Source organism: Mustelus asterias, chromosome 29 (assembly GCF_964213995.1).
Source record: "Mustelus asterias chromosome 29, sMusAst1.hap1.1, whole genome shotgun sequence".
In the NCBI taxonomy this organism is placed as follows: domain Eukaryota; kingdom Metazoa; phylum Chordata; class Chondrichthyes; order Carcharhiniformes; family Triakidae; genus Mustelus; species Mustelus asterias.
The window spans coordinates 11,626,485-11,652,422 of NC_135829.1; the positions used below are offsets into that span (position 1 = coordinate 11,626,485).

Here is a 25,938-nt window from a genome sequence, read left to right on the forward strand (position 1 = left end):
CGGGGGGGGGGGGCGGGGGGGGGGGGCACGGGGGCACAATTAGCACTGCTGCCTCACACTGCCAGGGACCTGGGTTCGATTCCCGGCTCGGGTCACTGTCTATGCGGAGTCTGCACGTTCTCCCCGTGTCTGCGTGGGCTTCCTCCGGGTGCTCCTGGTTCCTTCCACAGTCCGAAAGATGTGCTGGTTAGGGTGCGTTGGCCGTGTTAAATTCTCCCTCAGTGTATACTCCTCAATATATACACAGGTGAGACTCCCTGATTGGGCAGGCAATCGTTACCTCAATCAGGGAGCTCGTACTCCAAGAGGCTAGCCTCATGGGTCTCACAGAACAAAACATTTTCTGTTTAGTCACCCAAGTACGGAAGGAGAAACAAACATAACACAGTGGGATAACAGTGTCTTATATAATTTTACTCATGATTCAAAGATCAGGTACCAATTATTTTCCTATTTTAAGATGATGATCAAAATGAAACAATATTTTGGGTTAAAGAACCAATCAGGTCACAATACAGAAGTTGTGCATCTGTTTAGCTATTGAGAGGGTTCACACCAGCTGCATACATTTCCATGAATCGAAAAATAAACAGTGTGATATCTGAAGTGAGCGTAGATTTTTGCTTTGACGGATCAAAGCTGTTAAGTTTTATCTGGCTACAGTTTGCTCCTACAATCCCAACATGTAGACTTTAGCCCCTGGCACTCTGCACCAAAGTAAAGAGTGTTTCAGCAAATATCAGAAGCTGTCCACGGCTGCACAGTGGTAAACTCTCCCTCAGTGAACCCGAACAGGCATTGGAGTGTAGCAACTAGGGGGGGTTTTTACAGTAACTTCATTGCAGTGTCAATGTAAGCCTACTTGTGACACTAATCACTAAAGTTTAAACTTTTAAAGTATGGTCACTGTCATAATGTAGGAAACGCAGCGGCCAATTTGCGCACAGCATGCTCCCGCAATGCAACAGCGGCACTGTGGTTAGCACTGCTGCCTCACAATGCCTGGAACCCGGGTTCGATTCCCGGCTTGGGTCACTGTCTGTGTGGAGTTTGCACGTTCTCCTCGTGTCTGCGTGGGTTTCCTCCGGGTGCTCCGGTTTCCTCCCACATTCTGAAAGACGTGCCGGTTAGGTGCATGGACCCGATTAGGCGCCTGAGTGTGGCGACTAGGGGTATTTCCTCCCACAATCTGAAAGACGTGTTGGTTAGGTATATTGACCCGAACAGGTGTTAGGTACATGATGCACTATCAATCAAGCAAAGACTAGTTTGTATGCAAGAACAAATAGGCTTTTATTAGCAAAAGACTTGGAGCGCACCCGTGCCGATGAGCTGGTCAAGAGACTGAGGCAGGGGGTGGGGAGCAGTCACCTTTATACCTGGACCAGGGGGGGAGGAGTCCCGGGCAGTGCCGGCAGGGGCATGTCCAGGCATGTCACACACACACAGGCAATAAGCTAACAGTGGTTTACCACAGTACATTGACCTGAAGAGGTGTTAGACTGTGGCGACTAGAGGAATTTCATTGCAGTGTTAATCTAAGCCTTACTTGTGACTAATAAATAAACTTTAACAAGTTGCCATCAAAACGCTGATCTTCCCTTCCCGAGTGATGATGGGTTAGTCTTTTTTAAAGACCTTCCTGATGCAACCTCCCCTCTTCGAAGCTATCCCAGAGTGAACATCACTCTTCAGGCGGGAAGCGAAGATAGAAGCACGGCTGACGTTCAGCAGCTTTGTGCTGAATGTCTCGAGAGCAGTTTACAATGCATTTGGAGTTTGTTTTTGCGAGAATCTTTCCTGCATTCCCTCTCCGAGTATGCACAATTCCTTGCCAGTCGGAAGGTGGAACAAAAGCCTTGAGGATATGCCACAGAAAATAAGGTAATGTCTGATCTTATAAATGTTACAAACCAATAACATGTACATGGCTTGTTCAAAGTTCAAATTACCTCGAGTCAAATCACGCAATGCGATCACGGTTTTGTTCCATCTCTCTGACATTACCAAGTAGCATCCTTGTCTCATATGTGTTTCTTCATGTGCTAAGAATTTATTTTCATGGATGCATATGTACAAAATGTCCAGGAATATGCTTCAGGGCACAAGCCAAACTCCACAAATGATGGAGCATCTTTTCTTCAACAGAATCAAACAGTTGTTATCGCATGGACGGAGGCCATTCGTCCCCACTGCGCCTGTACCTCTCTCCAAATGAGTGCCATTCCCTTACACTGAGGGAGAATTTAACACGGCCAACGCACCCAACCAGCACATCTTTCAGACTGTGGAAGGAAACAGGAGCACCCGGAGGAAACCCACGCAGACACAGGGAGAACGTGCAGACTCCGCATAGACAATGACCCAAGCCGGGAATCGAACCCAGGTCCCTGGCAGTGTGAGGCAGCAGTGCTAATCTTGGGCCACCGGGCCTGTTCCTGTGCTGTAATTTTCATTGTTCTTTGAGGCCATTTGGCCCATTAAGTCTGCACCAAAACTCTGTCAGAGCATTTTACCCAGGACCATCTCCTCACCCTAGCCCTATTGCCCCATGCATTTACCCCACTACCTGACACATCTTTGGACACTGAGGGGCAATTTAGCATGGCCAATCCACCTAACCTACACATCTTTGGACTGTTGGAGGAAACGGGAGCACCCAGAGGAAACCCACACAGACATGGGAGAGAACATGCAAACTCCACACAGACAGTGACCCAAGGCCAGAATTGAACCCGGGTCCCGGGTGCTGAGAGACAGATGTGCTAACCACTGTGCCACCGTGCCACCCATACCATGATGTTAGGGGAGATGGCGGGGGAAATTTGCCGTAGGATAATTTAAATCCACCCGAGAGGGCAGATGGAGCCTCAATTAAACATCTCACCTGGAAAGTAGCACCTCCACTATGCAACAACCCACTGAAGTGACAGCCTGGATTGAGTGCTTGAATCTTTCGTGTGGGCCTTGAATCTACATGATCCGTCTCAGAGAAGAGATTACAAACCAAGCCACTGCTAACTTTGAGCCTGGTGTGAGCAGAATGCCTATCTTTTATTTTATTCATTCATGGGATGTGGGCATCGCTGCCTGGGCCAGCATTTATTGCCCATACCAAGTTGCCCTTGAGAAAGTGGTGGTGAGCTGCCCTCTTTTCACGTGGCATGGGTACACCCGTGGTGCTGTGAGGGACGGAGTTCCACACAAATGCCAGGCAATGACCATCACCAATAAGAGACACTCTAACCACTGCCTCTTGACATTCAATGGTGTTACCATCACTGAATCCCCCACTGTCAACATCCTTGGGGTCACCATTGACCAGAAACTCAACTGGACTCACCACAAAAACATGGTTACAAGAGCAGGTCAGAGGTTAGGAATACTGCGGTGAGTAACTCACGTCCTGACTCCCTAAAGCCTGTCCACCATCTACAAGGCACAAGTCAGGAGTGTGATGGAATACTCCCCACTTACCTGGATGGGTGCAGCTCCAACAACAGTCAAGAAGTCTGACACTATCCAGGACAAAGCAGCCCACTTGATTGGCACCACATCCACAAACATCCATTCCCTCCACCACTGGTGCTCAGTGGCAGCAGTGTGTACTATCTACAGGATGCACTAAAGCAATTCACCAAAGATCCTTCGACAACCCCTTCCAAACCCATGACAACTTCCATCTGGAAGGGCAATGGCAGCAGATACATGGGAACACCACCACCTGCAAGTTCCCCTCCAAGCCACTCACCATCCTGACTTGGAAATATATCGGCCGTTCCTTCGCAGTCGCTGGGTCAAAATCCTGGAATTCCCTCCTTCACAGCATTGTGGGTCAACCCACAGCACGTGAACTGCAGCGATTCAAGAAGGCAGCTCACCACCACCTTCTCAAGGGGCAACGAGGGATGGGCAATAAATTCTGGCCAGCCAGCGACGCCCATGTCCCACAATGAGTAGAATAAAAAGAAAATTAAAAAAGAAAAAAAATATTTGGACCCAGCGACAGTGAAGAAACGACCGATATATTTCCAAGTCAGGATGATGAGTGACTCAGAGGGGAACCTCCAGGTCATGGTGTTCCCATGTGTCTGCTGCCCATGTCCTTCTTGATGGTAGTGGTCATGGGTTTGGCAGGTGCTGTCTAAGGAAGTGGCCATGGGTTGGGAAGGTCTGACATCGATACAAAGATAAGGCAAAATTGTGATCCCCACTAGACATCTGACCCTCCCCATCCACTGGGCGGCACGGTGGCACAGTGATTAGCACTGCTGCCTCACAGAGCCACGGACCCGGGTTCGATTCCCAGCTTGGGTCACTGTCTGTGCGGAGTCTGTGCGTTCTCCCCATAGCTGCGCGGGTTTCCTCCGGGTGCTCCGGTTCCCTTCCACAGTCCAAAGATGTGTGGGTTAGGTGGATTGGCCATGCTAAATTGTGCCTAATGTCAGGGGGATTAGTAGGGTAAATGTGTAGGTTTACGGGAATAGGGTCTGAGTGGGATTGTGCTCGGTACAGACTCGATGGGCCTAATGCCCTCTTTCTGTACTGTAGGGATAATATGAGTCGATGATGATTCTAAACATGGTGGCATGGTGGTTCGCACAGCTGCCTCACAGCGCCAGGGACCAGGGTTCGATTCCCAGCTTGGGTGTCACTGTGCGGAGTCTGCCCGTTCTCCCCGTGTCCTGTCCTGGTTGGGTCCACTGACCCGAACAGGCGCCGGAGTGTGGCGACTAGAGGAATTTCACAGTAACTTCATTGCAGTGTTAATGTAACATTACTCGTGACTAATAAATTAACTTTTTTTTTCTTTCCATTTAAATGTGGCTGTTTGGGGGTTCCTCATTGTCAGTCTGTGATGCTGAATGGAGTTGGGTCGTACATTAACGTGTTTAGCTGCGGTTTGTTTTAATATGTGCACCGTCATTTGGGGGTTTGGTGGGGTTGACTTTGGGGAACCTAAATATTTTAATTCCAGGCTGTTATCGTTTGACCTCGGCAGAAAGGGCACCCATAGTGACATTTAGAAAAATGCTTCATTTGACATTTGCTTCCAATTTAAAAGTCTGCGGCTAACATTTACAAATATTATAGCTAGTTGTCATGGAAAACTTAGCGCCTTGAACTTGCATCCTCGTTTTGCACCAAATATTTGCATTACAGATTTTAATTGGAATTTTAATATGTCATTAATATCTGATTAATATTGCATTTTAATACCATAAGTATTTGTGAGGCAAGCTTTCAAATCGGGGGAATTTGGAGTGTCTGTGTTTCCCGTTGCATTTGAAAGTCTTCTAAAAGCTGTGATTGGAGTGAGAGGAAACATAAACGTTTTTATGAAATACCTGCATTTATATAGCAACTTTCACAGCTTCAGCACGTCCCAAAGTGCTTTGCAGCCGGTGGGGTAAGGGCAACACGGTGGTACAATGGTCAGCACTGCTGCCTCACAGCGCCAGGGACCCGGGTTCAATCCCAGCTTTGGGTGAATGTCTGTGCGGAGTCTGCACATTCTTCCCGTGGGGGGATTGGCCATGCTGAATTGCCCCTTGGTGTCCAAAGATATGTAGGTTAGGTGGATTGGCTATGCTGAATTGTCCCTTGGTGTCCAAAGATATGTAGGTTAGGTGGATTGGCCATGCTAAATTGCCCCTTGGTGTCCAAAGATATGTAGGTTAGGTGGATTGGCTATGCTAAATTGTCCCTTGGTGTCCAAAGATATGTAGGTTAGGTGGATTGGCCATGCTAAATTGTCCCTTGGTGTCCAAAGATATGTAGGTTAGATGCATTGGCAACGCTAAATTGTACCTTAGTGTCCAAAGATTTGATTTGTTTTGATTTGATTTGATTTATTATTGTCACATGTATTAGCATACAGTGAAAAGTATTGTTTCTTGCGCGCTATACAGACAAAGCATACCGTTCATAGAGAAGGAAAGGAGAGGATGCAGAATGTAGTGTTACAGTCATAGCTAGGGTGTAGAGAAAGATCAACTTAGTGCGAGGTAGGAGCATTCAAAAGTCTGATAGCAGCAGGGAAGAAACTGTTCTTGAGTCAGTTGGTACGTGACCTCAGACTTTTGTATCTTTTTCCCGACGGAAGAAGGTGGGAGAGAGGATGTCCGGGGTGCATGAGGTTCTTGATTATGCTGGTTGCTTTGCCGAGGCAGCGGGAATGGATGGGAGGCTGGTTTGTGTGATGGATTGGGTTACATTCACGACCTTCACGATGTGTAGGTTAAGTGGATTGGCTATGTTAAATTGCCCCTTAATGTCCAAAGATGTGCAGGTTAGGTTGATTGGCCATGCTAAATTTCCCCTTAGTGTCCAAGGATGTGTGGGTTAGAGGGATTAGTGGGGTAAATATGTGGGGTTATGGGGATAGGGCTTGAGTGGGATTGTTATCGGCGCAGGCACGAAGGGCCGAATGGCCTCCTTCTGCACTGTTGGGATTCTATGATGTTCCCGTCCCGTCCAACACGGCGGGTTGCATGGAAACTCCCACCCCATAATCTTTGATACCTTTAGCTAGCAAAACTTGACTGAGCTCAGATTTAAAATGGTTAATTGAGATCGCACCTTTCAGCGGGAGTGAGTTTCAATATCCATGACTCGTCGCGTGAAGATATGTTTCATAGCTTTAAGTTTTCAGTTTATTTATTAGTGTCACTGATAGGCTTAATTAACGCTGCAATGAAGTTACTGTGAAAATCCCCTAGCCGCCACACTCCGATACCTGTTCAGGTACACTGAGTAAGAATTTAGCACAGCCAATGCACCTAACCAGCGCGTCTTTCAGACTGTAGGAGGAACCCAGAGCACCCACAAATCATAGAATTCTACAGTACAGAAGGAGGCCATTCGACCCATCAAGTCTGCACCTACCACAATTCCACCCAGGCCCTATACCCACAACCCCATGATTTCCCCTCCACCTGACACCAAGGGGAAATTTAGCAGGGCCAAACCACCTAACCAGCACATCCTTTGGATTGTGGGAGGAAACCGGAGCACCTGGAGGAAACCCACTCAGATACGGACTGGAATTTTCCCGTCACGGGAATCGGAGCGGGCGAGAGGGGCGGACCGCGGAAAGGCCCGTCCACCTCGGGCGGGATTTTCCGGTTTCGGGGCGAGCGAGGCTGGAAAACCCACCCCTTTGTTTCTATATTTCAATTCGAAAGGACGCTCGATTAAAAACTCGGAGACTTCTGAGTAATGCGGCCTCGATGCATTCATCCAGGGCTGCTAAAGAACCTCTGGATTCATTTGCGCCAATTTATTTTAATGGCGGCGCAGTAAAAGTGTGACATTTTGTCAATAAGTTTTACTCCGTCAATAAAAGAAAACTTTTGCAATTGGACGCGGGCTGGCCCAAAGTACTGAAATGAAAATGTGACCTTTAAGTGGGGGGAAGAGAAAAAAAAAATCAAGGAAAAAGACGTTAATAACCATAAAATATAAAAGAAAATTCAGTCAAAAGATCAGAACCGCGACATGAAACAATTTGCCTCTCAAAAGGGCGACGGGTCCCAGTGCGTTACTTTTGCAAACACATTAACCGAAACATGGCTTTCTGGACGCAAAGGGGACGAGATGTGCTGTTAAGATTAAAAATGTTAAGTAAGAAAAGCAAAATGACATTATAATTTATTGGGCTGCCTTCTCGCATAATACAAAAATGTCAAACTTGTCACTTGACCTTTTAAAGAGTAAGTTATGGAAAGGGATGTGGTTAATAATGCAACATAAGAAATGTGTTCACCAATAGCTGTACTGCCTCTTAGACCTCATCGATCTGAGGCAGGGTACGCTTTCTCCAATTAGGGGAAGTGAAAAGAGAAGGATGTTTCCCCCCCCCCCCCCACCCGTCTAAAACTTTTCGAATCTCTGTTAGAAAGTTGGATTTAAGCTTAAAGGGTGGCACGGTGGCACAGTGAGTTGGCACTGCAGCCTCACAGCGCCAGGGACCCGGGTTTGATTCCCGGCTTGGGTCACTCTCTGTGTGGAGTTTGCTCGCTCTCCCCATGTCTGCGTACTTGATTTTGGGTCTCTGTGCCCTGTTTGAGAGCAGATTTCCACTCCATCTGACGAAGGAGCAGCGCTCCGAAAGCTAATGGCATTTGCTACCAAATAAACCTGTTGGACTTTAACCTGGTGTTGTTAAAACTCTTACTGTGTTTACCCCAGCCCAACGCCGGCATCTCCACATCATGGGTTTCCTCTCACAGTCTGAAAGACGTGCTGGTTAGGTGCATTGACCTGAATAGGGGCCGGAGTGTGGCGACTAGGGGAACTTCACAGTAACTTCATTGCAGTGTTAACATAAGCCTTACATATGAGAAATAAATAAAATTTAACTTTAAAATCAGAACCAGGAGAGAAGCGGGGAGGGGGGGGGGGGGGGGGCGCGGGGGGCACGGCGGCACAGTGGTTAGCACTGCAGCCTCACAGCGGCAGGGACCGGGCTTCGATTCCCGGCTTGGGTCACTGTCTGTGTGGAGTTTGTACGTTCTCCCCGTGTCTGCGTGGGTTTCCTCCCACAGTCTGGAAGACGCGCTGGTAAGGTGCGTTGACCCCAACAGGCGCCGGAGTGTGGCGACCAGGGGAATTTCATAGTAACTTCATTGCATTGTTAATGTAAGCCTTACTTGTGGCACTAATAAATAAATGTTAACTTTAAAATCAGAGACAGGAGGGCTGTTCTGGTGACACAGTTGTTAGCACTGCTGCGTCATGACGCCAGGGACTTGGGTTCGATTCCCGGTTTGGGTCACTGTCTGTGCAGAGTCCGCACGTTCTCCCCGCGGGTGGGATTTTCCAGCCGCGCTCACCCCAAAACCAGAAAATCCAACCCGAGGTCAGTGGACCTCTGCATGGTCTGCCCGCTGCCTGCTACCATTCCCGTGGCGGGCGGTATGGGAACATTTGCCCCATCGAAACTAGAAGCAGGAGTCGGCCCTTCGATCCCGCTTCACCAGTCATTTTGATCATCAAATTCAATATCTTGACCCTGCCGTCCCCCATTCGGCCCAACCCACCTACGTAGCGGTTTAAGGTCCATGGTAGCCTCCTCCCACCTCTATTTATACAGAAAGAGGATACATAGAAACTAAAAGCAGGAGGAGGCCATTTGGCCCTTCGAGCCTGCTCCGCCATTCATTTTGATCATGGCTGATCATCAAATTCAATATCCTGATTTCCCCCTTTCTCCCATATCCCTTGATCCCTTTAGCCCCAAGAGGTCACGTACCAACTGACTCAAGAACAGCTTCTTCCCTGCTGCCATCAGACTTTTGAATGGACCTACCTCGCACTAAGTTGATCTTTCTCTACACCCTAGCTGTGACTGGAACACTACATTCTGCACCCTCTCCTTTCCTTCTCTATGAACGGTATGCTTTGTCTGTATAGCGGGCAAGAAACAATACTTTTCGTTGTATACTAATACATGTGACAATAATAAGTCAAATCAAATCAAAACCATATCCCTTGATCCCTTTAGCCCCAAGAGCTATATCTAATTTCTTCTCGAAATCACACAACGTTTTGGCCTCAACTACTTTCTGTGGGAGTGAATTCCACACATTCTCCATCCTCTGGGTGAAGAAATTTCTCCTCACCTCAGTCCTAAAAGGTTTACCCCTTATCCTCAAACTATGACACCCAATTTGGACTCCCCCACTATTGGGAACATCCTTTCTGAATCTACCCTGGTTAATCCTGTTAGAATTTTATAAGTTTCTACGGGATCCCCTCTCACTCATCTGAACTCCAATGAATATAATCCTAATCAATTTCATCTCTCCTCACATGACAGACCTGCTGTTTCCTACACATTTCATTGGGAAGACACTAATGATAATGGTGGGGGTGGGGGTATATTTTCACCTTAAGTACTTGGCAGCAAAATATCATTGTAGCGCTGCCGGAAGTGAAAATGTAGGTATCGTACACCCATAATGGGGTTACGTTCTGTACTGGAGACGAACCATTGTTTCCTGCCTCGCAACTAACGGTGAAACTCTGTTCATATATTCTTGAGCTGCAATAATACTAGCTCCTTGACAAGTCTGAAAAATGAAGCACTTGCGTTTATATAGCACCTTTCACCACCTCGGGATGTCCCCCAAATACCTCGAAGCTGACAACAAACTCTTTTGAGCTGTTACAGAATGCGGCACGGCGCCACAGTGGTTAGCGCTGCTGCCTCATAGCGCCAGGTGGGATTGTTGTTAGTGCAGTCTCGACGGGCCGTATGACCTCCTTCTCCACTGTAGGGATTCTATGATTCTATGACGACAGCGAACCCATGCTCAGCAAGGGGCTCACACCTCCAATCGCAGCTCCTTTTGTTCTCAAGCAGCACATTCCCTGACTCACCATCAGCAGCTGAACACCGGGTCCCCAGTGCTTATGGTGCCTTTGTAAGAAGCCTTGTTGCTTCTGAGTCAGGAGATTGAGGTCCAAGTCAATTTAAGGGGCAACTTATTTTGGCCAATCCACCTTAGCTGCACATCTTTGGAAACCCACGCAGACATGGGGAGAACGTGCAAACTCCACACAGACAGTGAGCCAAGGCCGGGAATCGAACCCAGATCCCTGGCGCTGTGAGGCAGCAGTGCTAACCACTGTTCCGCTGTTGCATTGCGGGAGCATGCTGTGCGCAAATTGGCTGCTGCGTTTCCTACATTATGACAGTGATCATACTTCAAAAGTTTAAACTTTAGTGATTAGTGTCACAAGTAGGCTTACATTAACACTGCAATGACGTTACTGTGAAAACCCCCCTAGTTGCTACACTCCGGTGCCTGTTCGGGTACACTAGGGCAGCATGGTAGCACAGTGGTTAGCACTGCTGCTTCACAGCTCCAGCGACCTGGGTTCGATTCCTGGCTCGGGTCGCTGTCTGTGTGGAGTTTGCACATTCTCCTTGTGTCTGCGTGGGTTTCCTCCGGGTGCTCTGGTTTCCTCCCACAGTCCAAAGATGTGCGGGTTAGGTTGATTGGCCATGCTTAAATTGCCCCTTAGTGTCCTGAGATGCGTAGGTTAGAGGGATTAGCGGGTAAATATGTAGGGATATGGGGGTAGGGCCTGGGTGGGATTGTGGTCGGTGCAGACGCGATGGGCCGAATGTCCTGTTTCTGCACTGTACGGTTTCTATGTTTCTAATTTAGCATGGCCAATACACCTAACCTACACATTTGACCCGCACATCTTTCGACTGTGGGAGGAAACCAGAGCACCAGGCCGAAAACCACGCAGACATGGGGAGTATCCCTTTTGGATGGAAAGTACTTCAGCGCAAAGCGAAATGTGTGATATGACTGCGAAACAAAGAACAGAGAGTGTTAAATGAATAGAAATGCACAGCAGATCCTGCAGCACCTGCGGGGAGAGAAACAGTGTTAATGTTTCGCGTCCAATACTTGTTCAGAACAGAAGCTGACTCAATGTTAGCTCTGTGTCTATTCTCCCGATAGATGGGCTGAATGGCCTCCTTCCGCACTGTAGCATTTCTATGATTTTCGCACATGAATGAGATTGCTTTCTTTAGCAGGGTGGAATTTCAAAGCGGCGCCTTGACAATAGGGCTCCGGGGATGGTTCGAAAGCGTTTGTGTTTCGCCGGCCTTGTGTGTAGATTACCTGAACCCCATGATTACATTTTGTGCCGTGTAACCGCTGGCAAGCATCCATTACTCTCCATTTCGGCCGAGGGTTCGCGGCAGCTTTCAAGGTTGCCCCATGCCGCTGTATGATTGCTTGACTGCTGCCTCTCTCTCCGTTCATCTCGGGCGGCCTCATAAAATGACCTATGTCATTCTGATCTGGATATTGTCAACATTTTAAATGAAGCAGCCGCTTGCATTACCTCCAGAGAACATCCCCAGTATGTGGAGGCTATTGACTTGTGGCTGATTTAGTGCAGAAATCAAAAAAGTGCCCTTGGTTACACCAGTCGAACGAGAGACTATAAACGCGCTGGCATTATTGGTAAATAATTTATGTTTTGATAATTATTGTTTCTTTTTATCTGCTTTATGTCTCAATAAATATTGTAGCTATTTATCTCCATTAAGGAGGGCCCATTCTGCGCAGTAATTCCTTTATCTTACAGAGACATATGGGAGACACTACACCCTGCGCAGCAACCTAAATGAAGTAAATTTGTATACGTTAAGGGTTGCTCCAAGTTTTTGGAGCTCGTGGGCTTGGCATCCGCCGGAATTAAAAACCTATTTCTCCCAATAAAACTCACCATCTTCTATCAGCCGCAAGACAATCTTCTCCCTGATTTGCCTCAGAGACGACACAAAAAGAAATCAGAGCGCTGAGAGCTCCGAAAGTCAGTACTGAGATAGTCTCACATGGCGCCAAGTGGATGGATGTACCCTTTTTCGCTGTGTACCGGTGGCACTGTGTTCGCCACATTATCCTTGGTGCTGGGTAAGCCCATGGTGCCTCGCATGGCATTGCACATGGTGCACTACGCCACACCATTTTTTAATGCATTTGTGGGACATGGGCATCGCTGGCTGGCCAGCATTTATTGGCATTTGCTCATGGCATTTGCTACCAAATGGGAAGTGGAAATGGAGGGATACAAAAGAATGGATTAGTTTGGACCAGGGAGCGGCGCGGGCTTGGAGGGCCGAAGGGCCTGTTCCTGTGCTGTATTGTTCTTTGTTGTTCTTTGTTCAAATAAACCTGTTGGACTTTAACCTGGTGTTGCTAAAACTCTTACTGTGTTTACCCCAGTCCAACGCCGGCATCTCCACATCAGCATTTATTGCCCATCCCTAGTTGCCTGAGGGAAGTTGAGAGTCAACCACGCTGATTTGATTTCATTTGATTTGATTTATTATCATCACATGTATTAACATGCAGTGAAAAGTATTGTTTCTTGCGCGCTATATAGACAAAACATACCGTTCATAGAGAAGGAAAGGAGAGGGTGCAGAATGTAATGTTGCAGTCATAGCTAGGGTGCAGAGAAAGATCAACTTAATGTGAGGTAGGTCCATTCAAAAGTCTCTTGGCAGCAGGAACTCCAGAGCCACAGCACATTGCATGTAGGCCAGACCAGGTAAGGATAGTAGATTTCCTTCCCTAAAGGACATTAGTGAACCAGATGGGTTTTTCTGACAATCGACAATGGTTTCATGGTCATCAGTAGATTCGAAATTCCAGATATTTTTTTATTGGATTCAAATTCCACCATCTGCCGCGACCAGATTTGAACCCAGGTCCCCAGAATATTAGCTGAGTTTCTGGATCAATAATACTCTGTCCTTTCCTTCTCTATGAACGGAATGCTTTGGCTGTATAGAGCGCAAGAAACAATACTTATCACTGTATACATGTGGCAATAATAAATCAAATCAAATCAAATGTGGGGACCTTGGGGGTGCCATCGCTGTCCACATAGGTTCTTCTTTTATTCATTCGTGGGACATGGGCGTCGCTGGCTGGCCAGCATTTATTGTCCATCCCTAGTTGCCCGAGGGCAGTTGAGAGTCAACCATGCATTGCTGTGGCTCTGAAGTCACATGTAGGCCGGGTAAAGGCAGCAGAATTCCCCCCTAAGTTACATTAGTGAACCAGATGGGTTTTTCCGACAATCGACAATGGTTTCATGGTCATCAGTAGATTCTTAATTCCAGATAATTTTTATTGAATTCAAATTCCACCAATTGCTGTGGTGGGATTCGAACCCGGGTCCCCAGAACATTAGCTGAGTTAATAGTACAGCGATAATGTCACTGAGCCATTGCCTGCTCGATGTGCCATCTCTCACTGGCTGTAGTTTAACACTGTGTGTCCATGTGTCCCACTGGACTCTTCCATCCTCTGTGTGTGCCCAGCACTAGTTGAATGTCATAGAGAGGCCAATTACTGCTGCTTCCTTCAGTCCAGCCTAAGCAGCTACACTCACCCTTCATTACTGGCAACAAAGCAATCTCATCCCAGAAGAGTTTGATTTGGATTAAGCTGCAATGAGGGCTGGCACTTGGGACGTTCTGCACCTCTTGCCTATGAGTCTTTACCAGTTAAACATAAACGAGACGACCATCTGGTCATTTGGTAATGTCTGTGTCCAGTATTGCAATCAGTACGCACGTCGTGTAATACTCTGTGCCAGGCTGCACCACCTCCTGCATTCCAACAGTGTCTCTGCTTTAAAGGTTCATAAATTGTAGGAAAGTGTTTTGGGATATCAAGATAGGCACAGTGGCACAGTGGTTAGCACTGCTGCCTCACAGCGCCAGGGACCCAGGTTCATTTCCAGCCTTGGGTCACTGTCTGTGTGGAGTCTGCATGTTCTCCCCGTGTCTGCGTGGGTTTCCTCCAGGTGCTCCGGTTTCCTCCCACAGTCCGAAACACGTGCGGGTTAGGTTGATTGGCCATGCCTAATTACCCCTTAGTGTCCAATGATGTGCAGGTTAGGTGGATTGGCCATGCTAAATATACAGGGTTACAGGAATAGGACAGGGGTGGACCTGGGTAAGATGTTCTTTCGCAGAGTCTATGCAGACTCGATGGGCCGAATGGCATCCTTCTGCACTGTCGGGATTGTGCTGATAGGTGCTATATAAATGCAAGTTCTCTCCTTCAACAGTGAATAAATCCCACAATACCTTTTGAAACCCATACCAGTAACCCGCCTAGCAAAAATTATCAACTGGGCTATTTTTCAAACACTCACATGCACACACATACGCGCACATACATACGCACACACATACTCGCACGCACACTCATACACACACACTCACACACACACAAACACACACACTCACAAACATTCACACACTCACACACTCTCACACACACACACACACACACACACGACTCACACACATACACACACGCACGCACACACACTCACACACACTCACGCTCACACACACACTCACACACACTCACGCTCTCACACACACACACACTCACACTCACACACACACACGCACACACACACGCGCGCAAACGACTCACACGCACATGACACACACACACTCACGCACACACACACGACTTACACACACGACTCACACACACGCACATACACACACACGCACACACTCACACACACACACATGCACACACGCAACAACCATGTTGCAAGCGAGTAAACATTAAAAGTGTCAGCCCTCTCGACGCACTATTAAACTTGATTCATCGACAGAGAGTTATAAAATTTCAAGCCTGTAACTTTCCATCTCGGGGCTGCTTCTTCCAACAACGTCTTCAGCGATCAAGCTCTTGAGAAAAAAGAGAGATGTCTTCATTGGCAGGATGTGAGATTTGAAATGGATAAAAGGGCACTGAATGGTTTGATTGACTGTGTTTACCCAAACCAAAATCAGGAGAAGCATCAGAGGTTTAAATAAAGCATTACGAATCCATATTCCTTTCGTAAGCAGTGTTAGATGTTTATAAGAGAGAGCACTTAGAACTGCGCAGTATTTTCACACAACGTTGTCCTTCCCCAAACACTAAAGCTGCTTTCAGTGGAACAAACATTTCCCCTGATGCCAGTAAATAAATAGTTTATCAGTCAAAAAAAACCCAAAAGCCTTCCAATGTAGGGACGACAAATAAAAACAATGACTCTTTTCTCTGACAAATTGAACTTGTAATATAAACATCTCTGAGGGCGGAAAACTGCAATAAGAATCCAATTCTTGTGGCGTGCACTATTTTTTGTTTTGCCTTGCCAAGCTAGAAGTCTCACAACACCAGGTTAAAGTCCAACAGGTTTATCCGGTAGCACGAGCTTTTGGAGCGCTGCCCCTTCATCAGATGAGTAACTGACCTCTCTCACCTGATCACACACCTGATGAAGGAGCAGCGCTCCGAAAGCTCGTGCGACCGAATAAACCTCTTGGACTTTAACCTGGAGTTGTGAGGCTTCTTACTGTGTGCTCACCCCAGTCCAACGCCGGCATCACCTGGAAACATAGAAATCCTACTGTGCGGAAAGAGGCCATTTGGCCCATCGAGTCTGCACCGACCACGGTCCCACCCAGACCCTACCCCCATATCTCTACATATTTACCCGCTAATCCCTCTAACCTATGCATCTCAGGACACTAAGGGGCAATTTTTTAGCATGGCCAATCAACCTAACCGCACATCTTTGGACTGTGGGAGGAAACCGGAACACCCAGAGGAAACCCACGCAGACACGAGGAGAATGTGCAAACTCCACACAGACAGTGACCCAAGCCGGGAATCGAACCCAGGTCCCTGGAGCTGTGAAGCAGCAGTGCTAACCACTGTGCTACCGTGCCGCCCTACATCTCTCCACATCTTGCAAAGTTTGCAGTGAATTTTGCTCTTGTTGTGATGCAGATGATGTGGCAACAGAATGGGGCACCGGGCAGCATCAGAGAGAATCATAGACTCCCCGCAGTGCAGAAGGAGGCCATTCGACCCATCGAGCCTACACCAGCAACAATCCCTATCCAGAGCCTATCCCCGTAACCCCACGTGTTTACACCGCCAATCCCCTTGACACACAGGGCAGGGTTTTCCGGCCTCGCTTGCCCCAAGGCTGGAAAATCCTGCCTGTGGTCAATGGGCCTTTGCAAGTTCCGCCCCGCCCACTACGATTCCCATGCCGTGTTGGATGGGAAAATTTCTTCCTAACGGGGCAATTTAGCATGGCCAATCCACCTAACCTGCACATCTTTGGACACTAAGGGGCAACTTAGCATGACCAATCCACCTAACCTGCACATCTTTGGAGTGTGGGAGGAAACCGGAGCACCCGGGGGAAACCCACGCAGACACGGGGAGAACGTGCAAACTCCACACAGACAGTGACCCAAGGTCAGAATTGAACCCTGGTCCCTGGCAATCTCTCCTCATTGCTGCATGCTTCAAGCCCTGGCAACATTCTTGTAAGTTTTACACTGGTCAGCCTGCAAACCGTCTTGTCTCATCCCTGATGTGGAGATACCGGCGTTGGACTGGGGTGGGCACAGTAAGACTTCTCACAACACCAGGTTAAAGTCCAACGGGTTTATTTGGAATCACGAGCGCTGCTCCTTCATCGGGTCAACCTGGTGTTATCTTATCCCAGTGTTGCTCCCATATCAAAAAGGCCTTTTTACATGGACTGTTTGAGAGCCTGAATCACAAGCGCTGACCAGAAAACTATCCAAAGCCAATCAATAACTTGAAAAAAAAGCTACTGCCGTCGGGGAAAGGCTGACAGCCAAATAAACAGCCCTTACTGTGGGCTCCCTGACACATCAATGCACTGAAAGTTCACTAAGATACAATCTTGCCATAACTTAAATCGAAAGTAGAAGTCGTCACCCCGGAGCAATCATTTATCGAAGAGTCTGGGAGCGAGCCAGCTCCTGGCCCGTAAGCTAAGGGAATGTGGGAAAAGGGGTGAAAATTGGAGAGGACAAAATGAATAATGAAATAACAGCCGGTCTTACTGCCTTTGAGAGGCTGGTTGTGTTCCGACACAGTTGCAAATTGACAAGTGTGATTCAGAACCGTCACTGACGCAGTAAGAGTGTTCTTACTGTTATTGTGGACAAATCTATAGACAATAAAAGAAAAAGACGTTCATTTAGATAGGGAATTTCATCACTGTTGGACACCTCCACCCGCATTGGTAGCGAAGGAAGTACTGTCGAAGTGTAGTCACTGTAGGAAAGAAGGTAGCTCATTTTCATTGAATCCCTATAGTGCAAAAAAGGCCATTTGGCCCAGCAAGTCTGCACTGACTCACTGGCGGAGCATCTTATCCAGGCCCTCTTCCCCATCCTATCTGTGTAATCCCACCTGGGCATTTTCCATGGCTAATCCACACAGTTTTGGACTGTGGGAGGAAACCAGAGCACCCGGAGGAAACCCACGCAGACACAGGGAGAATGTGCAAACTCCACACAGACAGTGACCCGTGGCTGAAATCGAACCCGAGGCCCTGGCACCATGAAGCAGCAGTGCTAACCACTATGCCACCGTGCCGCCCTAATTATGCATAGCAATCTGCCGCACTCAGCAGTGTGTTAGTGGATAATCTGATCGCTGCAGGTTGAGGGGCAAATTCTGTACAGGACAGCGAGGAGAACTCTCTTCCACCTTCTTCTGTCAGGTAAAAGTTACAAAAGTCTGAGGTCACGTACCAACCAACTCTAGAACAGCTTCTTCCCTGCTGCTGTCAGACTTTTGAATGGACCTACCTCGCATTAAGTTGATCTTTCTCTACACCCTAGCTATGACTATGACACCACATTCTGCACTCTCTCCTTTCCTTCTCTATGCTTTGTCTGTAGCGCAAGAGACAATACTCTTCACTGTATACTAATACATGTGACAATAATAAATCAAATCAAATCAAATCAAATCATCCACTCAGCCCATTAAGCTTGCCTCCTTTGCTCTCATCACTACCCCCCCCCCCTCCCCGCCACCTCACCACCCCACCCCCATTCCCCGCCAACCCCCACCTCCAAGGGCAACGAGGGATGGGCAATAATGCTGGCCAGCCAGGGCACCCATGTCCCACAAATGAATAAAAAAGTAGTAGGTTCCCTTGCAGGACCAATAGGCAGGTCTGCAGCAGTGGTATATTAGCAACTCCATGGTCTAGAGTGGAAGCTGCCAATATGGGTAAGGGAGAGAGAGGGAGTGCATCACAATGGCTGACTCTTCCAAGGAGAAGATCAAAATCATTCATGTTAAGAAGGCCCCAGGTGCCAGGCCATTTTTGTAGAAGGGCATGGTGGAGACCCATGGCAGGTATGGCGTGTGGCGGGGGGGGAAGGGGTGTCCTTAGTGTGCTGTTCCCATTTCATCCCCCCACCCCCACTCCCTGGACGGTACCTCTGCCCCCCCCGGCTATGTTTCAGCCTCAATGGAGGAGGTCCCAGAAGCCAACTTGCATGTTCCAGCCGGCTTCTGCTGTGTGGACTGGATGGGCCATTTAGTGACCTGCACGAAGACAGGTAACCATCTCTCCGATCCCCCCTCCCACTTCACACCCTTGAATCCAGTCCTCCTAAAGGAAAATAATAACTTTGAGGTGGGACACAGCAGGTCACTCCAGGAGGCCAATTTTCAAGATCGGAGAATCTCATCCATCGGCACAGTGGTTAGCACTGCTGCCTCACAGCGCCCGGCTTGGCTCACTGTATGTGTGCAGTCTGCACGTTCTACCCGTGTCTGCGTGGGTTTCCTCCGGGTGCTCTGGCTTTCTCCCACACTCCAAAGATGGGCAGATTTGATTGATTGGCCAAACTAAATTGTCCCTAAGTATCAGGGGATTAGCAGGCTAAATACATGGGATTACAGGGGATTGGGCCTGGCTGGAATTGTTGGTGCAGGCTTGATGGGCCAAATGGCCTCCTTCAAGAAGACATTAGATATGGCTCTTGGGGCTAAACGGATCAGAATATTGAATTTGATGATCAGCCATGATCAAAATGAATGGCGGAGCAGGCTCGAAGGGGCTGAATGGCCTACTCCTGCTTCTATGTTTCTGCACTATAGGGATTCAATGAATCATAGCACCCTTACGGTGCAGAAGGAGGCCATTCGGCTCATCGAGTCTGCATCAACAACAATCCCACTGAGGCCCTATCCCCATATATTTACCCTAGCTAGTCGCCTTGACACTAAGGGGCAATTTAGCATGGCCAATGGACCTAACCCGCATATCTTTGGACTGCGGGAGGAAACCGGAGCACCCGGAGGAAACCCACGTGGACACGGGGAGGAAGTACAAAGTCCACACAGACAGTGACCCAAGGCCGGGAATTGAACCCGGGTCCCTGGAGCTGTGAGGTGGCAGTGCTAACCACTGTGCCACCGTACATGACCTGCCCAGCTCCCCATCGATATGAGGCATCCAAGTGAAGGAAAGCCACACAAAGCAGATAGAAATGTTTCAGCATTTCCTCGTCTCCGCACTAAAAATAATGATTCCTCTTGCGTTTGGATGAATATTTTAGTGGGAAAATCATATTTATTTTTTACCATTTTCAAATTACAGTAAAATTAAATGAACATCATCATGGAAAATTGATTATGGATTGATCCGCACCATCAAATCCGTTGCATTGTATAGACTTAAGCGTGAATTTAACCATGTGCCATCACATCATGTATATTTTATGCAAAACTTGGGCGCAGGGGAAATGTATAAATGGCTGGGTAATTGTTGTACTGCAGTAGTTTATAGGGCGAGTGTGTGGTCTGCCTTTAGCATTAGCAGAATGCTTCATCAGACTAAAATTGATGAGCATTTTTTTTCTTGTGGTATAGAATCATCGAATCACACAATGCACAAGAGGCCTTTCGGCCCATCGAGTCTGCACTGACACATTAGAAACACCTGAACTCCCAGCTTTTTGATTTGATTTATTATTGTCACATGTATTAATATACAGTGAAAAGTATTGTTTCTTGCGCGCTATACAGACAAAGCATACCCTTCATAGAGAAGGAAACGAGAGAGTGCAGAATGTAGTGTTACAGTCATAGTTAATCCCATCTACCAGCACTCAGCGCATAGCCCTGAATGTCATGACGCGCCAAGTGCTCATCCAGGTACTTTTTAAAGGATGTGAGGCATCCCGCCTCCACCACCCTCCCAGGCAGCGCATTCCGGACTGTCGCCACCTCTGGGTAAAAATATTTTTCCTCGCATCCCCCCTAAACCTTCCACCCCGCACTTTCAACTTGTGTCCCCTCGTGACTGACCCTTCAACTGAGGGGAACAGCTGTTCCTTGTCCACCCTGTCCATGTCTCTCAGAATCTTGTACACCTCGATCAGGTCACCCCTCAGTCTTCTCTGCTCCAACGAAAACAGCCCAAGCCTACCCAACCTCTCTCCATAACGTAAATGTTCCGTCCCAGGCAGCATCCTGGTGAATCTCCTCTGCACCCCCTACATCGGTGGGCTGTGCGCGAATGAGAGAAAGACAGTGGCAGCAGACGGGGTGGGGCGAGTGGGTCGAGGTGGCAGGGGGATGGGTGGGGGGGTGCCTTGCAGAGCTGATCTCTGTAATCAAGTTAGCGGTAGGGAGACGAAGAGTTGACGACATCCAATTTCAGAGAATCCTGCTGCTATCAAACAACGTGTCACTTTCCACTGACGAGAAACACACGGCTGGGAGGCTGGAGAATTTCATCCATCATGTAACAATTACATGCTTTAAAATCTTTACTGCATCAAATGACTAAAAACACTATTGAACAAAGAACAAAGAAAATTACAGCACAGGAACACGTCCTTCGGCCCTCCAAGCCTGCACCGATCATGCTGCCCGACTGAACTAAAACCCCCTACCCTTCCGGGGACCACATCCCCCTATTCCCATCCTATTCATGTATTTGTCAATAAGCCCCAAAAGTCACTACCGTATCCGCTTCCACTACTTCCCCTGGCAACGAGTTCCAGGCACCCACCACTCTCTGCCTTGTACATCTCCTTTAAACCTTGCCCCTCACACCTTAAAGCTGTGCCCCCTACTAATTGACTCTTCCACCTGGGAAAAAGCTTCTGACTATCCACTCTGTCCATGCCTCTCATAATCTTGTAGACTTCCATCAGGTCGCCCCTCAACCTCTGTCGTTCCAGTGAGAACAAACCAAGTTTCTCCAACCTCTCCTCATAGCTAATGCCCTCCATACCAGGCAACATCCTGGTAAATCTTTTCTGTACCTTCTCCAAAACCTCCACATCCTCTGGTAGTGTGGCAACCAGAATTGAACACTATATCCCAAGTGCCTAACTAAGGTTCTATAAAGCTGCAACATGACTTGCCAATTTTTAAACTCGATGCCCTGGCCGATGAAGGCAAGCATGCCGTATGCCTTCTTGACTACCTTCTCCATCTGCATTGCCACATTCAGTGACCTGTGTACCTGTACACCCAGGGTTCTGCTATTTACTGTATACTTCCTATCTGTATTAGACCTTCCAAAATGCATTACCACACATTTGTCCGGATTAAACTCCATCTGCCATCTCTCTACCCAAGTCTCCAACCGATCTATATCCTGCTGTATCCTCTGATGGTCCTCATCGCTATCCGCAAATCCACCAATCTTTGTGTCGCCTGCAAACTTACTAATCAATCCAGTTATTTATATATATTACAAACAGCAAAGGTCCCAGCACTGATCCCTGAGGAACGCCACTTGTCACAGCCCTCCATTCAGAAACGCACCCTTCCATTGCTACCCTCTTCTTTGACCGAGCCAGTTTTGTATCCACCTTGCCCCCTCACCTCTGATCTCATGCGACTTCACCTTCTGCACCAGTCTGCCATGAGGGACCTTGTTTACTTACTGAGTAAACATGTTTTTTTTGAAGGCAACACTTATACTTCCAACTATAGAATTAAACAATTCCTTTTTTACCCTTCACACATCACACTCTCCATGGAATTTACAGTTATTATCACAAACAGTTCACCGGTGCTTCCAACTCCCAATGGTTTGTTTCCATTTCGATTTACCAGCCGGGTAACTTCTAATCCCAGAATTATGTCCCACTGAGAAGTTTACATGGTAAATTTATTCCTCTGGTACCAAGCTAGGCAAATCTTCCAGCCTCCTTCGACTCCTCACAAATTTGATCTTCAATCTGTGTGTGTGTGCCTCACTCTATCCTGTGGGGTAAACAATAGAATCAACATTTTCTCTGCTTAAGGTGCAGATTCTATTTATTCTTCTGTCTATCTCTCAGGTGACCACATGAGGCAAGGAGTAACTGCCAACTGCCTCTGATATTCATGGTTTTATCAAGAAGCCTGTAACCTGATCTCAATATTTCTTTACCCTTTTCCCCATGGCAACAGGAAACACATCCGCATTGTATCAAAGTAGAAATGCTAATTAATGCTAATTAGAAACTCATCTTCATCTTGGAAGTAAACTGGATAGTTTACAGCACTGCCATTTACAACTTGAAAACGATAAAATATAAAACAAGGAGACATAACAACTACTTGATTGGGAGAGGCTGTTTGAGGGTAAATCCACATCTGGTATGTGGCAGTCTTTTAAGGAACGGTTGTTAGGGCTACAGGACAAGCATGTGCCTGTAAAAAAGAAGGATAGGAAGGGTAGGATTAGAGAACCGTGGATAACCAGGGAAATTGAGGGACTGGTCAAAAGGAAAAGAGAGGCGTATGTTAGGTCCAAGCAGCTAAAAACGGAGGGAGCTCTGGAGGAGTACAATGAAAGTAGGAAAATACTCAAACGGGGAATTAGAAGAGCAAAAAGGGGTCACGAAATGTTCTTGGCAGACAGGATTAAGGAGAATCCCAAGGCATTTTATTCATACGTTAGGAACAAAAGGGTTGTTAGGGAAAAAATCGGACCTCTCAGGGACAAAAGTGGGGACTTATGCTTGGAGCCCAAAGAGGTAGGGGAGATCCTAAATGAATACTTTGCGTCGGTATTCACAAAGGAGAGGAATGTGTTGACTGGGAGTGTCTCGGAGGGGAGTGTTGAACCGTTGGAGAAAATCTCCATTACAAAGGAGGAAGTGTTAGGTTTGTTAGAGAATATAAAGACTGACAAATCCCCAGGGCCTGATGGAATCTATCCAAGGCTGCTCAGGGAGACGAGAGGTGAAATCGTTGGGCCTCTGACGCAAATCTTTGTCTCGTCACTGGACACAGGTGAGGTCCCAGATGATTGGAGGATAGCCAATGTGGTCCCGTTATTTAAGAAGGGTAGGAAGGATAACCCGGGTAATTATAGGCCGGTGAGCTTGACGTCCGTGGTGGGGAAGTTGTTGGAGAAGATTCTTAAAGATAGGATGTATGCGCATTTAGAAAGGAATAAACTCATTAACGATAGTCAACATGGTTTTGTGAGAGGGAGGTCATGCCTCACTAACCTGGTGGTGTTTTTTGAAGAAGTGACCAAAATGGTTGACGAAGGAAGGGCCGTGGATGTTGTCTATATGGACTTTAGTAAAGCGTTTGACAAAGTCCCTCATGGTAGGCTAGTGAAAAAGGTTGGATCCCATGGGATAAAGGAGGAGGTGGCTAGATGGGTGGAGAACTGGCTTGGTCATAGAAGACAGAGGGTGGTAGTGGAAGGGTCTTTTTCCGGCTGGAGGCCTGTGACTAGTGGTGTACCGCAGGGCTCTGTATTGGGACCTCTGCTGTTTGTGATTTATATAAATGATCTGGAAGAAGGAGTAACTGGGGTGATCAGTAAGTTTGCGGACGACACAAAACTGGCAGGACTTGCAGATAGTGAGGAACATTGTCAGAGGCTACAGAAGGATATAGATAGGCTGGAAATTTGGACAAGGAAATGGCCGATGGAGTTCAATCCTGATAAATGCGAAGTGATGCATTTTGGTGGGAATAATGTAGGGAGGAGCTACACGATAAATGGAAGAACCATAAAGGGTGTAGAGACGCAGAGGGTGTGCAAGTCCACAGATCTTTGAAGGTGACGTCACAGGTGGAGAAGGTGGTGAAGAAGGCATATGGCATGCTTGCCTTTATAGTACGGGGCATAGAGTATAAAAGTTGGGGTCTGATGTTGCAGATGTATAGAACGTTGGTTCGGCCGCATTTGGAATACTGCGTCCAGTTCTGGTCGCCACACTACCAGAAGGACGTGGAGGCTTTGGAGAGAGTACAGAGGAGGTTTACCAGGATGTTGCCTGGTATGGAGGGGCTTGGTTATGAGGAGAGATTGGGGAAACTGGGGTTGTTCTCCTTGGAAAGACGGAGGATGAGGGGAGACTTAATAGAGGTGTATAAAATTATGAAAGGCATAGATAGGGTGAACGGTGGGAAGCTTTTCCCCGGGTCGGTGGTGACGTTCACAAGGGGTCATAGGTTCAAGGTGAAGGGGGGGAGGTTTAACACAGATATCAGAAGGACATATTTCACACAGAGGGTCGTGGGGGCCTGGAATGTGTTGCCGGGCAAGGTGGTGGAGGCGGACACACTGGGAACGTTTAAGACTTATCTAGACAGCTATATGAACGGAGTGGGAATGGAGGGATACAAAAGAGTGGTCTAGTTTGGACCAGGGAGCGGCGTGGGCTAATTGTTCCTGGTTTCTCGTTTCAAGGCTTCATTCTATGATCATCTTGCTGGTGCCAGTACAGAGCGAGACTGCGGATAGTTGGGAACCTGTCTCGGGGGCAGGGAATTCATATGGTGTTCGTGGAAGTGGAAATGACTAGGGTTGGGAAGCATTTTCCGATCAGGGCCATTGTGATCTCCTGGACTCGTTTCGATCGCCTCAGGGGGTTGGAGAGGAATTTCCCAGATTTTTTTTTCCCCATATTGGCCCTGGGGTTTTTCACTCTGGGTTTTCGCCTCTCCCTGGAGATCACATGGTCTGGAATGGGGGGGTGGGGGTGAGTTAATAGGTTGTAATGAACAAAGCATCGTAGCTGTGAGGGACAGCTCGGTGGATAGGATATTGGTATGTAGATAGGCTGGAAAATTGGGCGGGGATCCTGGATTCAGGATTCAATCCTGGACCGGGGAGCGGCGCGGGCTTGGAGGGCCGAAGGGCCTGTTCCTGTGCTGTACTGTTCTTTGTTGTTCTTTGTACTCAAAAACAGCTATTATTGTCTCCAAATATAAATACATTGATCTTTCTCCTCACTAAAATGATCAGAGGCTTCCTTTCATCTCGACAATCAAACCACCCAGGATTTACTGAGAGGCAGATTCCAGAACAGGTCACTTGACCCCTCTATTTTTTTGATTTGATTTGATTTGATTTATTATTGTCACATGCATTAGTATACAGTGAAAAGTATTGTTTCTTGAGCGCTGTACAGACAAAGCATACTGTTCATAGAATGCACAGGGGAATAGGAAGGGAGAGGTGCAGAATGTAGCGTTACAGTCGCAGCTAGGCTTCAGAGAAAGATCAACTTAATATAAGGTAGGTTCATTCAAAAGT

At 47.6% G+C, this 25,938-nt stretch overlaps 1 protein-coding gene across 50 annotated transcripts in view; it reads left to right on the forward strand.

Moving 5' to 3' along the window:
* The window catches only part of LOC144480519 (CUGBP Elav-like family member 4), a 786,252-nt gene that overhangs the window by 604,440 nt on the left and 155,874 nt on the right, over positions 1 to 25,938 (forward strand). For 11 of the 50 annotated variants that reach the window (XM_078200058.1, XM_078200078.1, XM_078200061.1 and 8 more), the window contains exon 5: positions 4,060 to 4,077. The exons of the other annotated variants lie outside the window; for them this stretch is intronic. In XM_078200058.1, the coding sequence (XP_078056184.1) occupies positions 4,060 to 4,077 (18 nt within the window). The remainder of the gene's footprint in view (positions 1 to 4,059; positions 4,078 to 25,938) is intronic. 50 annotated transcript variants of the gene reach the window in all.